General features: G+C 51.4%; 1 protein-coding gene across 11 annotated transcripts in view; it reads left to right on the top strand.

Annotated features, from left to right (window-relative positions):
• The first annotated feature begins 716 nt into the window (after positions 1-716).
• The window catches only part of PDS5A (PDS5 cohesin associated factor A), a 219,225-nt gene continuing 205,635 nt past the window's right edge, over positions 717-14,306 (top strand). For 7 of the 11 annotated variants that reach the window (XR_012227056.1, XR_012227057.1, XM_073561102.1 and 4 more), the window contains exons 1-2: positions 717-990; positions 1,332-1,473. Coding sequence is in view for 9 of the 11 variants with exons in the window: in XM_073561102.1 (XP_073417203.1) it covers positions 1,363-1,473 (111 nt within the window). In the remaining 2 variants the exon portion in view is untranslated. The other 4 variants (XM_073561104.1, XM_073561103.1, XM_073561106.1 and 1 more) reach the window with 2 other exon arrangements.

Raw genomic sequence — 14,306 nt, 5'->3', positions numbered from 1 at the left:
CTGACCCCAGTGCCCGGATCCCTCTCCCAATGCCGCTGACCCCAGTGCTCGGACCCCTCTGCCAATGCTGCTGACCCCAGTGCCCGGATCCCTCTCCCAATGCCGCTGACCCCAGTGCTCGGACCCCTCTCCCAATGCCGCTGACCCCAGTGCTCGGACCCCTCTCCCAGTGCCGCTGACCCCAGTGCCCGGACCCCTCTCCCAGTGCCGCTGACCCCAGTGCTCGGACCCCTCTCCCAATGCCGCTGACCCCAGTGCTCGGACCCCTCTCCCAGTGCCGCTGACCCCAGTGCCCGGACCCCTCTCCCAGTGCCGCTGACCCCAGTGCTCGGACCCCTCTCCCAGTGACGCTGACCCCAGTGTTCGGACCCCTCTCCCCCCTGACGCTGACCCCAGTGCCCGGATCCCTCTCCCAGTGCCCGGATCTCTCTCCCAGTGCCGCTGACCCCAGTGCCCGGACCCCTCTCCCAGTGCCGCTGACCCCAGTGCTCGGACTCCTCTCCCAAAGCCACTGACCCCAGTGCTTGGACCCCTCTCCCCCCTGAAGCTGACCCCAGTGCCCTCTCCCCTCTCCCAGTACCCCTGACCCCAGTGCCGGACCCCTCTCCCAGTGTCGGGAGGGCAGGGGTCACACTTTCATTCTGTTTCCAATTTGGTCTCCAGGGTTTTGGCGCCAACCACTAGATGTCGCTGTGCGCCAGCGCGAGTCCCGGTGTCGGCGGCAGCAGCAGCGTGTGAGTGAGAGTGTGGTGGTGGCGGCCGAGCCTGCGCGTGTCCGCCATACCCGAGACCAGCGGTGCCGCTGTGGAGCCCGGTGCGGGTCACGTGTCCGGCAGCGGATTGGCGCCAGGTGATTCGTGTGTGTGAGCCAGGCCGCTGCGGACAGGAAGCGAGGTGCACGCTAGAGGCCTTCCCCTCAGACACTCCTCCTGTGTGAGAGCCGCCCCGACACACCGGATACATGCGGGGGGAGCCTGCTGTCCTCCGGAGGTAAGTCTGCAGCGGGCCCGGCGCATGTCCTGCTGCTGTACAGGGGGAGGCCGCGTTCCGGGCCTCGCACACAGCTGCCGCCCGGCTGGGAGTGGAGTGCGGGGCGGTCACTGACACTTTCCGGCCTCCCATTCAATCGCTACCGGGTAAAAGTAGCTATCACTTCCCTGCCTGCCCCTCCGGTCCTGTGCCGCTCACACCCGGTTGCAGCCTCCTGCCGGGATCTCCCGGTGCCGCCCCCGCCCGTCCGGGCTGCTGTGACCGGGCAGAGCCCCGTGTATGGGGCTGTTTTTGTCTCCGGCTCTGTACACGGAGGTGACGTTTTGTTTTCTGACCCATAGAGGCCGCTAGAGGACCGCGCAGACCGACATCATGGAGTTCCCTGCCCCGCAGAAAGCCCCGGACGGCAAGATCGTCTACCCCCCGGGGGTGAAGGAGATCACCGACAAGATCAGCAACGATGAGGTGGTGAAACGGCTCAAGGTGAGCACCTGGGATCTGTGGCGGCCCAGGAACAGCTTGTAATGGGGATTTTTCAACGTCACAAATGGTTAAAGGGGCTGTCCACTGTCAGGAGAGCCCCCCAGACTGCCAAATAAACGCCTCAGCTCTCACCCTCTCAGGGTTCAACCCCTGCTACCCGCCTCTGCTCCGGTTCCGGTATTTTGGCTGCAGCGCATATCAGCTGACCACCAAGCTCAGCATCCCGTCCTCCTCCCTCGCTGCACGTCCGCTGGGCTCTGCGTCCCGTCCTCCTTCTCCTTCGCTGCACGCCCGCCGGGCTCTGCGTCCCTTCGTCCTCCTTCGCTGCACGTCCGCTGGGCTCTGCGTCCCGTCCTCCTTCTCCTTCGCTGCACGTCCGCTGGGCTCTGCGTCCCGTCCTCCTTCTCCTTCGCTGCACGTCCGCCGGGCTCTGCGTCCCGTCCTCCTTCTCCTTCGCTGCACGTCCGCCGGGCTCTGCGTCCCGTCCTCCTCCTTCGCTGCACGTCCGCCGGGCTCTGCGTCCCGTCCTCCTCCTTCGCTGCACGTCCGCCGGACTCTGCGTCCCGTCCTCCTTCTCCTTCGCTGCACGTCCGCCGGGCTCTGCGTCCCGTCCTCCTTCTCCTTCGCTGCACGTCCGCCGGGCTCTGCGTCCCTTCGTCCTCCTTCTCCTTCGCTGCACGTCCGCCGGGCTCTGCGTCCCTTCGTCCTCCTTCGCTGCACGTCCGCCGGGCTCTGCGTCCCTTCGTCCTCCTTCGCTGCACGTCCGCCGGGCTCTGCGTCCCTTCGTCCTCCTTCGCTGCACGTCCGCCGGGCTCTGCGTCCCTTCGTCCTCCTTCGCTGCACGTCCGCCGGGCTCTGCGTCCCTTCGTCCTCCTTCGCTGCACGTCCGCCGGGCTCTGCGTCCCTTCGTCCTCCTTCGCTGCACGTCCGCCGGGCTCTGCGTCCCTTCGTCCTCCTTCGCTGCACGTCCGCCGGGCTCTGCGTCCCTTCGTCCTCCTTCGCTGCACGTCCGCCGGGCTCTGCGTCCCTTCGTCCTCCTTCGCTGCACGTCCGCCGGGCTCTGCGTCCCTTCGTCCTCCTTCGCTGCACGTCCGCCGGGCTCTGCGTCCCTTCGTCCTCCTTCGCTGCACGTCCGCCGGGCTCTGCGTCCCTTCGTCCTCCTTCGCTGCACGTCCGCCGGGCTCTGCGTCCCTTCGTCCTCCTTCGCTGCACGTCCGCCGGGCTCTGCGTCCCTTCGTCCTCCTTCGCTGCACGTCCGCCGGGCTCTGCGTCCCTTCGTCCTCCTTCGCTGCACGTCCGCCGGGCTCTGCGTCCCTTCGTCCTCCTTCGCTGCACGTCCGCCGGGCTCTGCGTCCCTTCGTCCTCCTTCGCTGCACGTCCGCCGGGCTCTGCGTCCCTTCGTCCTCCTTCGCTGCACGTCCGCCGGGCTCTGCGTCCCTTCGTCCTCCTTCGCTGCACGTCCGCCGGGCTCTGCGTCCCTTCGTCCTCCTTCGCTGCACGTCCGCCGGGCTCTGCGTCCCTTCGTCCTCCTTCGCTGCACGTCCGCCGGGCTCTGCGTCCCTTCGTCCTCCTTCGCTGCACGTCCGCCGGGCTCTGCGTCCCTTCGTCCTCCTTCGCTGCACGTCCGCCGGGCTCTGCGTCCCTTCGTCCTCCTTCTCCTTCGCTGCACGCCCGCCGGGCTCTGCGTCCCGTCCTCCTTCTCCTTCGCTGCACGTCCGCCGGGCTCTGCGTCCCGTCCTCCTCCTCCTTCGCTGCACGTCCGCCGGGCTCTGCGTCCCGGCCTCCTTCTCCTTCGCTGCACGTCAGCCGAGCTCTGCGTCCCCTCCTCCTTCTCCTTCGCTGCACGTCAGCCGGGCTCTGCGTCCCCTCCTCCTTCTCCTTCGCTGCACGTCAGCCGGGCTCTGCGTCCCCTCCTCCTTCTCCTTCGCTGCACGTCAGCCGGGCTCTGCGTCCCCTCCTCCTTCTCCTTCGCTGCACGTCAGCCGGGCTCTGCGTCCCCTCCTCCTTCTCCTTCGCTGCACGTCAGCCGGGCTCTGCGTCCCCTCCTCCTTCTCCTTCGCTGCACGTCAGCCGGGCTCTGCGTCCCCTCCTCCTTCTCCTTCGCTGCACGTCAGCCGGGCTCTGCGTCTCCTTCTCCTTCGCTGCACGTCAGCCGGGCTCTGCGTCCCCTCCTCCTTCTCCTTCGCTGCACGTCAGCCGGGCTCTGCGTCCCCTCCTCCTTCTCCTTCGCTGCACGTCAGCCGGGCTCTGCGTCCCCTCCTCCTTCTCCTTCGCTGCACGTCAGCCGGGCTCTGCGTCCCCTCCTCCTCTTCCCTCGCTGCATGCCCGCCGGACTCTGCGTCCCGTCCTCCCTTGCTGCACATCGAGAGCACACACCCCTTACGCTTTGGCAAAGTGGGGAGCAGTGCTTGTGCTCCTTAACATGAAACATCTGAACCCCTTTAGTCTAAGTTCACACTGGGCATTTTTGCTGCTTTTTTTATTCTAATTTTCAGCTGCTTTTTACAGTACTTGCAAAGGCTATGAGATTTCAGAAATCTCATGCGCGCACTCATTGTTTTTTTTTTTTTTTCTCATCAGAATTTTGTGCTTTGCATGTTTTTTGGACATAGAGCATGTCACTTCTTTCAGAGTTTTTTCAGCCATTGACACGATTGTGTAGCACCAAAAACGCAGGTATCTGGTTTTGCGTTTTTTTTTGTTTTTTGTTTTTTTTTTTTTAGCCAAAACCTGATTCTATGGAATAGGACTTTTTTTTTCTACACTAAACTTTTATCAGCATGTACAAGAGACAAATCTAGCATGCCAAAACCGCACAAAAAAACATCAAAAACACTGCAAAAAAACAAGGAAAACATGCAACTTTTCTGCAGCTTCTTTCCTGCCAAGAGATCAGGTTTTGCTGCAGAAAAAAATGCTGAAAAAACTGTGGATTTACTTTTCCCTCAGCAGTGTAGAGAGACTTGTGATGTGCTCACAGTATAGATTCTGTCTCTTATATCTTATAGCATCCATGTGGTTTTCAGGCCAAACTGTACTGCTAAGGCCTGTTTCACACTTCCGTTTTTGTGTCCGCCAAACGGATCCGTTTCCGTTTTTTTGACGGAAACTGATGCAAACGGATCCGTTTTTTTAAAAACGGATCCGTTTTTTTGACGGATCCGCGGTAACCGTAATGGAAGTCTATGGGACAAAAAAAACGGATCCTGCAAAAAATGGCGGATCCGTTTTTTTACGGAAAACAACGGATTTTGACGGATTTGAAAAAACGGAAGTGTGAAACAGGCCTAAGAATACGTAACTCTGACTTTAGTATATGGGCGGTGTTGGAGTGCTAGGATTGTGCCCGCGTGGTCTATTCTGTGTGTCCTGCCCGGGGATCGCACATTAAGGCTTGAGGACCACAATCCCTACTCCCTTTCCTTCTCTTTAATTACCTGGATGTGTCTGAGACTTAACTTTGAGAAGTGGGCTGAGGTTCTGAGGGACACATGAACTGAGGCATCAATAATTATCCTTAAAGAGGTTGTCCACTACTATATTGATTAACTATCCCTTGAGAGGTCAGTAATGTATGATCGGCCATGGTCCCAACACCCAGCACTTCTGCCAATCAGCAATTACCAGTGTCGGTGGCCGCTGGTAGGAAGTAATCGCTTGCCGAGCTATTCTGTTTTTTGGTAGTGGCCAAGGCTTGGTGCTGCTCAGCCAACTCCTGCCACTATCAGAAGATGGCCAGCTCCGCAAGTGAGTATTTATGGCTGGCGGTTGCCAACTCTGGTAACATATTGTCAGCGGGGGTGTCGGTCATTGATGACTTATCCTAAGGATAGGTCTTTATTTTAAAAGTAGTGGACAACCCCTTTAATTGACAAAGCTACTGTAAATTATGATGTGATTTATGATATAATAATGAAAGCGACAGTTACTGTTTAATTGATTAACCCGCCTTGATGCACCGAGTGTTAGTACTTAGCTTGAGCTGTCATTCTGTGCTGGCAGAGTCCCTTTAATATACTAATACTGGAAGAACCCCTTAAAGAGAACCTGTCAGCAGGATTTAGCACCATAAAGTACAGGTATGGCTGTAATGGCGCTATTACACTGATTAAATTGATACCTTTGTGTAAGGAATCTGATCAGTGGTTCTTTTTTTTTTATCATGATTTAAAGTTTCCTTCTGATGATGTCTTCTCTGCGTCGGGCCTGGGTGGTCTTCTGCTCCGGCCCCTCCACCTGCCTTCTGTGTTTCTACAGGTCACTAATTATTCAGTGATCTGCCTCTGTTTTGAAACTTTGTGCCACTATCATCATTGGGTGGGTGGTGTGTGTGTGTAGTGTGAGATTTCACCTCTGGTCTCCAGGTCTTCAATAAAAACATGCCACAGTCGGCACCCGTGCATTGTATTGACATATCTGCATCAATAAACATGCCTCTTGGCTGGAAAAATGCTGCCTTAGGCTATGTGCCCACATTGCAGAAATGCTGCGGAATTGTCCTCAGCATTTGTGCAACTCCCTGCTGCGGGTAAAACGCATGCGTTTTCCCACAAAACACAAGCGTTTTGCAAACATTTTTAGATTGCAGAATGCTTGCACTGTTCCAAGCAATTTGAAGCATCGCTTGGAAAAGTGATTGACAGGTTGGTCACACTTGTCAAGCATAGTGCTTGACAAGTGTGACCAACTTTTTACTATTGATGCTTCCTATGCAGCATCAATAGTAAAGATAGAATGTTACAAATTAAAAAAAAAAATGCATATACTCAACTCCTGGTGACCCCTGATCTCCTCAGCGGCGATCCCGGTCTTCAACGGCGCTGCTGGCAAGTTCCATTCCTAGGCTTGCTTTGCGAGAATGACCTTTGTGACGTCGCGGTCGCGTGGCCGCTACGTCATCAGAGGTCATTTGCGCAATGCATCCCTGGGAATGGAAGTTGCCGGCAGCTCCGATGAGGACTCCGGGGGCCGCCAGAGGGTAAGTATATCCCTATATATTTTTTTTTTTTTTAATTATTTTTAACATTCTATCTTTTACTATTGATGCTACATAGGCAGCCTCAATAGTAAAAAGTTGGTCACACTTGTCAAACACTATTCTTGACAAGTGTGACCAACCTGTCAATCATTTTTCCAAGTGATTCTTCAAATCGCTTGGAAAAGCGCAAGCATTCTGCAAGCTAAAAACGCTTGTGTTTTGTGGGAAAAAGCATGCGAATTCCGCATGCGTTTTACCCGCAGCGGGGAGTTGCGGAAATGCTGCGGACAACTCTGTAGCATTTCTGCAACGTGGGCACATAGCCTCATGCTTTTTTTTTTTTTCCTAAGGTATAACCTGCTCTCTTGGCAGTAAGAAATTTGCTTAAAGAAAGCAGGTTTTGCGGCTTTTCTTTCAGCGTTTTTGGTGCTTTTTTTCTTTTTTTGCTGTGTTTTTGTCTGCTTACATTTGTCTCTAGTGCATGCTGATAAAGTTCAGTGCAAAAAAAAAAAAATCTGATTCTACTGCATCAGGTTTTGGCACAAAAGCAAAGCAGAACCTGATACTTGCGGTTTCTATACCACCCATTGCTTTCAATGGGTGAAAAACGCTGAAACAAGCGACATGCTGCATTCTGTAAAAAAAAGTTTTTGCACAAAATACTGAGGACAAAAAAAACAAGCTGTGTGCTTGAGATGTCTGAAATTCACATTACAGCTGAAAATTTGCAAAGAACATTGAAAAAATGTGTGAACATAGTCTAAAATGTTTACTAAAGCAGTTTCCACTAAAAAAAAAAAGTTACTTCTTTTGTGACACTCATGTGCACATACCTTTTATAAAGATGGCGAAGTGGATCAGATTTACATGTCCAGTAAATATGCGGGAAAAGATTTCTAGTAAATTGTGAATATTTCATGAAATTCTCTGCTCATGCTTGGCTTAGGAGTCCAGTGGGCGGTCCGGTAGTGATTCGTTGTCCTTGTATGAGCTGCTTTGGTTGTGTACTGGTGGTTTTTGCCTGGTTCCTGTGTATGTGGACGACCCATGGTGTAAATACAGATGCTGCATGTTTCCAATATCTGATACGATGTTAGGGGAGCGCAAAGTAACTCTCATCACACAGCGCAGACACAGGACCAGGAGGACTTGGGGTGTAGTAAAAGGTCTTGCCCGATCTGCTAGATTTCATTTTTCTATGACCTCATCTGCATCAATCTTTCCAGTCGGTGAAATATTTCATAACATGGGTCATATACAGCACGTAGATAACATAGACACTCTCACTGAAAACTATTTCGTCTGATAAGGTGTAAATCTTTGCGTCTGTGTAAAGCTGGAGTCACACATAGCGACTTACCAGCGATCCCGACAACGATATCAACGTGTCAGGATCGCTGGTGAGCTGTCACACAGACAGCTTCACCAGCGATCAGCATGCCGAGGTGAGGAGCGAGCCCGGGAGCAGCGGACAAGTGTGCCTGCTGTTCCAGTCCTCCACCAGCAGAGGACGTGCCTCAATCCCCGGCCTCTCCTGGCGGCGTCCTGCTGCCCCCTGGTCCCCAGCGTGTGGCGGTGGCAGGTACACACTCCGCGGGCTCCTGGTCCCCAGCGTGAGGCGGCGGCACCTGTAACTCGCTGGTAACTAACGTCCACATCGGGTACGCGCGTCCCTTGGATACCCGATGTGTACGTTAGCTACCAGCTGATCGCTGGTCTCCCGCCTGTCACACGCAGCGATGCGTGCTGGCCAGCAGGAGATCAGCGACGAAAAGAATATCCAGAGGTTTCTTGCAGCCATCAGCGATACCGGCAGGGGGGCCGGTTGCTCATTGCTGTCACACACAGCGATCTCGCTGGTGAGATCGCTGTTGTGTCACAAAACTTGTGACTCAGCAGCGATCTCACTAGCGAGATCGCTATGTATGACGGGGCCCTAAGACTTGCGTGCACCCACACCGCCTTTATCTTCCATTTGCTTTCCAGCTTTTATTTTTGTGGATTTTCCTTTATTGCTATATGATGGGTGGTTGGAGACCTTTCTACAACCACTGAGGAGCTGCATATTCCTCCAGGCTGGTGCACTCGCTTACTGAGGCACTGAATGTTGTTTGACATATTTTTTTTATAATCCTGTTGCAGGATGACCAAATAATGCGTAGTTTGTCATTAATCTGGATGCATGGCACTTGCCTGTGGGCGCGTCCTCGATATGTTGGGGTTATGTATATAAGCACAGAGCCAAATAATGTTCTCGTGTCATTCAGCTTGTACGTTTACTTTTGCTCAATGTTTTCATCTAGTGAATTGGAAAACTGCTCAGCCACATAGAGACTATCAATTGATCTGGAATAAAGCTGCTGATCAGAACTGTTTCTACACATGCTGTCAGATTAATGATTCTGGAGAGTGTTTAACCCCTTCCCGACCTTTGACGCCACATAGGCGTCATGAAAGTCGGTGCCAATCCGACCCATGACGCCTATGTGGCGTCATAAATTGATTTCCCCCCTGCGGGTCGGGTGACTGGGGTCACTGAAAGGTCACTCGACCTGCACACAGAAGACCCTTTATAGTTCACCCCAGGGGGGTGGCTTAGCCCCCACGTGCCTACGCTCGCTCTGATTGGCTGTTAAAAGTGAAACAGCAACTGGTGGGGGCGATTGGCCACCGACGGACGGTGGCTATCTGCCGCCGCCGTTAAAATCAGCTCCCCTTCCTTCCGATCCCCCTTCCCTCACCCCTCAGGGTACCTACAAAGTCCCTCTGGCCGTCCTGGTGTCCCGCCGTCCAGGATCATGGGCGCCGCCATCTTGGAAAATGGGCGCATGCGCAGTGCACCCGCCTGAACTTGCCGGCTGCAGATTCATTATTTCATTTTGATCACTGTGATATACTCTCACAGTGATCAAACTTAAAAAAAAAAAGTAAATACACCCCCATTTATCACCCCCATAGGTAGGCACAAATTATAAAATAAAGAAAATATTTTTATTTTTCCATTAAGGTTAGAATTAGGGTTAGGGTTAGTTAGAGTTAGAGATAGGGTTAGGGGTGTGTTGGGGGTTAGGGTTGGGATTAGGGTTAGGGGTGTGTTGGGGTTAGAATTGAGGCGTTTCCACTGTTTAGACACAACATGGGGTCTCCAAACGCGACATGGCGCCACCATTTATTCCGGCCAATTTTGTGTTCAAAATGTCAAACCGTGCTCCCTCCATTCCGAGCCCCGACGTGTGCGCAAACAGTGGTTTACCTCCACATATGGTGTATCAGCGTACTCAGGAAAAATTGCACAACAACATTGGGGGTCTAATTTCTCCTTTTACCCTTGGGAAAATAAAAAATTGGGGGCTAAAATAATTATTTTTGTGGGAAAAAATGATTTTTTATTTTCACGGCTCTGTTATAAACTTCTGTGAAGCACTTGGGGGTTCAAAGTTCTCATCACACATCTAGATAAGTTCCTTGGGGGCGGTCTAGTTTCCAAAATGAGGTCACTTGTGGGGAGTCTCTACTGCTTAGGCACATCAGGGACTCTGCAAATGTACATGACGCCCACAGACCATTCCATCAAAGTCGACATTTCAAAACGTCACTACTTCGCTTCCGAGCCCCGACGTGTGCCTGAACAGTGGTTCCCCCAACATATGGGATAGCAGCGTACTCAGGACAAACCGTACAACAACTTTTGGGTCCAATTTCTCCTGTTACCCTTGTGAAAATATAAAATTGCAGGCTAAAAAAAATCATTTTTTTGAGGAAAAAAAGATTTATTTTCACGGCTCTGTGTTTATATACTTCTGTGAAGAACTTGGGGGTTCAAAGTGTTCACCACACATCTAGATAAGTTCCTTGGGGGTTTAGTTTCCAAAATGGGGTCACTTGTGGGGGAGCTCCAATGTTTAGGCTAACGATTGGAGCTAATTTTCCATTCAAAAAGTCAAATGGTGCTCCTTCCTTTCCGGGCCCTGTCGTGCGCCCAAACAGTGGTTTATGACCACATATGAGGTATCTGTGTAATCAGGAGAAATTGCCCAGCAAATTTTAGGATCCATTTTATCCCATGTGAAAATGAAAAAACTGAGGCTAAAAGAAAATTTTTGAGAAAAGTCCTTTTTTTTTTTTTTTTAACGGAGTAATTTGTGAAGCACCTGGGGTTTCAAAGTGCTCACTGTGCATCTAGATAAGTTCCTTGGGGGGGTCTAGTTTCCAAAATGGGGTCACATGTGGGGAAGCTCCAATGTTTAGGCACACAGAGGCTCTTCAAATGTGACATGGCAACCGCTAAGTGTTCCAGCATATTTTCCATTCAAAAAGTCAAATGGCGCTCCTTCCCTTCTGAGCCCTGCCGTGCGCCCAAACAGAGGTATCGGTGTACTCAGGAGAAATTGCCCAACAAATTTTAGGTTCCATTTTATCCTGTTGCCCATGTGAAAATGAAAAAATTGATGCTAAAAGAAAATTTTTGTTGGAAAAATTAAAATGTCCATTTTTTTTCCTTCCACGTTGCTTTAGTTCCTGTGAAGCATCTGAAGGGTTAATAATCTTCTTGAATATAGTTTTGAGCAGGGCTGTGGAGTCGGTAAGCCAAACCTGCGACTCCGACTCCTCAATTTCCCTTACACCGACTTAACGACTCCGACTCCCACATATATTGCTTATATTTAAGTGAAAAATTTATTGTAGTACAATGTGAACATCAGACATTTAATCAATTTCTATGATCCAATAATCAAGATATTTAGGTAGAACATAATATCTATTTATTGGAATACAACTTTAGAACACAAAAAACTGTAATAATTTGTAAATATGAAATACACTGTATAATATCGATTACATATATACAGTACAGACCAAAAGTTTGGACACACCTTCTCATTCAAAAAGTTTTCTTTATTTTCATGACTCTGAAAATCATAGATTCACTCTGAAGGCATCAAAACTATGAATTACTTGTGGAATTATATAATTAACAAAAAAGTGTGAAACAACTGAAAACATGTCTTATATTCTAGTTTCTTCAAAGTAGCCACCTTTTGCTTTGATTACTGCTTTGCACACTCTTGGCATTCTCTTGATGAGCTTCAAGAGGTGGTCACCGGAAATGGTCTTCCAACAGTCTTGAAGGAGTTTCCAGAGATGCTTAGCACTTGTTGGCCCTTTTGCCTTCACTCTGCGGTCCAGCTCACCCCAAACCATCTCGATTGGGTTCAGGTCTGGTGACTGTGGAGGCCAGGTCATCTGGTGTAGCACCCCATCACTCTCCTTCTTGGTCAAATAGCCCTTACACAGCCTGGAGGTGTGTTTGGGGTCATTGTCCTGTTGAAAAATAAATGATGGTCCAACGAAACGCAAACCGGATGGAATAGCATGCCGCTGCAAGATGCTGTGGTAGCCATGCTGGTTCAGTATGCCTTCAATTTTGAATAAATCCCCAACAGTGTCACCAGCAAAGCACCCCCACACTATCACACCTCATCCTCCATGCTTCACGGTGGGAACCAGGCATGTAGAGTCCATCCGTCCACCTTTTCTGCGTCGCACAAAGACACGGTGGTTGGAACCAAAGATCTCAAATTTGGACTCATCAGACCAAAGCACAGATTTCCACTGGTCTAATGTCCATTCCTTGTGTTCTTTAGCCCAAACAAGTCTCTTCTGCTTGTTGCCTGTCCTTAGCAGTGGTTTCCTAGCAGCTATTTTACCATGAAGGCCTGCTGCACAAAGTCTCCTCTTAACATTTGTTGTAGAGATGTGTCTGCTGCTACAACTGTGTGGCATTGACCTGGTTTCTAATCTGAGCTGCTGTTAACCTGCGATTTCTGAGGCTGGTGACTAGGATGAACTTATCCTCCGCAGCAGAGGTGACTCTTGGTCTTCCTTTCCTGGGGCGGTCCTCATGAGAGCCAGTTTCTCTGTAGCGCTTGATGTGTTTTGCCACTGCACTTGAGGACACTTTCAAAGTTTTCCCAATTTTTCAAACTGACTGACCTTCATTTCTTAAAGTAATGATGGCCACTCGTTTTTCTTTACTTAGCTGCTTTTTTCTTGCCATAATACAAATTCTAACAGTCTACTCAGTAGGACTTCAGCTGTGTATCCACCAGAACCTTGTGCTGTTCTGCAGAATTTCATACTGCACACCTCACCTGCTGCAGAACCTCATACTGCACACCCCTACACTTGAAAATAAAGCCTGCACCTTAAGGAGATGTGGTGATGAATGCAGTCTATTTATTCCATCGATTGATGTTGATGTGTTACTGAAGACAAGCAATGACTGTCCTGGGCGTCCTTTTGGGCAGCTATGAGGTGTACCTGACTTGTGCTAAAAAAAAGGAGTGTTAGTCTGTGTGCTATCCGGCTTTCATTCTTTTTGGTACAGATATGATATGGATAAATGGATATATAGAGCAGATTTCTAATCTGCTTTTGCTATTGAAAACATTATCTATGAGCGCAAAAACCTTTCAGGTGATGCAGTTTTTTCAAAAGCTGATCTGATTTTGCAACTGAAAAACATATCCTCAAAAAACGCAGGAAAAATGCTGTGTGTGAATGTAGCCTTAGATCAGGAATAGAACATTTCATAACTTTCCCAAATTCCTATGAAAAAATATTCAGTACATTCTGCATTGAACTACTGTACCCAATTTATTATATATTTTAGGAGTCGGTCCATTTTATACCGACTCCACCAAAATGAGCACCGACTCCACGACTCCGACTCCACAGCCCTGGTTTTGAGTAGCTTGAGGGGTGCAGTTTTCTCCTTCGTCTCATTGAGGGACACAGAGACTGTGGGTGTGTGCTACTGCCGTCTGGAGGCTGACACTAGGCATACAAAAAACAAGTTAGCTCCTCCTCCACCGCATACACCCTCGCCCCGATAGCGGGCGGAAACCAGTTTTTGCTTAGTGTCTTATGGAGGCACACGCAGTCTGGATCTCTCCAGACTATTTTTTTCTAGTTTACCATGAAGATGAGACAGGGGCGACGGATCCTATAGAAAGGGTCCGATCTCCCCAAACCATCAACGGGCGAGCACGCGTTGAGTATCGCCTCCGCGTATCCTTTCCCGCACCGAGGGACATATCTGGGACTTTTCCCCAGACATCTATTTTTTTTCTTGGTTTTTTGTTTTATGAAGATAAGACAGGGGCAACGCATCCTATTGAAAGGATCCGATTTCCCCAAACCAGCAACGGGCGACCACGTGCGAGTGTCCCTCCACGTTTCCTCTCCCGCGACGTGGGACATTAGGCCAGACTTAGCCCTGTCCACCCCTAGGTATTGAAACCATGGGCTTGCACAGAGGCACAAGACTAGTCTGTGCGGCCCCCATGACTCCACCAACGCATGACGGCGGTGCTGCATGGCGGCAGACGGTCCCTCTCCTCGCCCCGGCAAGGCGGTCGGAGGTAGGGTGCCTGCACCGTCTTAAACAGAGTACCTCAGGTATGTGCTGGAGCGAGTGGAGGGCCGTGGGCAGCGTTTTCGGAAAGGCACGCTTTCCCCTTTCCCTCCCCCCCCATCCACCTTTCCCTCCCCCCCTCTAACCTGGTTCACCTCCCTCCGGGTATTGGCATGGTCCGGGAGACACTGGGGAGCTGCAGCCGGATGGCCGAGGTAGCGGTCTGCCGCAGGCGGGCGGACCGCCTCTAATTTAGCCAAGCGCCGCACTGGGCGCATGTCATCTCCGGCGCCGCCCCCCGTCGTCAGCCGGGCATGGGGAGGCGGGCGGCCGGGGTAGCGGTCGGGCGGACCGCTTCTAAATTTAGCCCGCGGGTTCGGCCTGGGCCGCGGGCGGAAGCGCCGCCCTGCGCGTGATGTCATTTCCGGCATCGCCCCC

This window comes from Dendrobates tinctorius, unplaced genomic scaffold, assembly GCF_039654945.1.
Source record: "Dendrobates tinctorius isolate UK_male_01 unplaced genomic scaffold, ASM3965494v1 ptg000314l, whole genome shotgun sequence".
In the NCBI taxonomy this organism is placed as follows: domain Eukaryota; kingdom Metazoa; phylum Chordata; class Amphibia; order Anura; family Dendrobatidae; genus Dendrobates; species Dendrobates tinctorius.
Note: the sequence above shows the minus strand (reverse complement) of the source record. Positions and strands in the feature narration are given on the sequence as shown.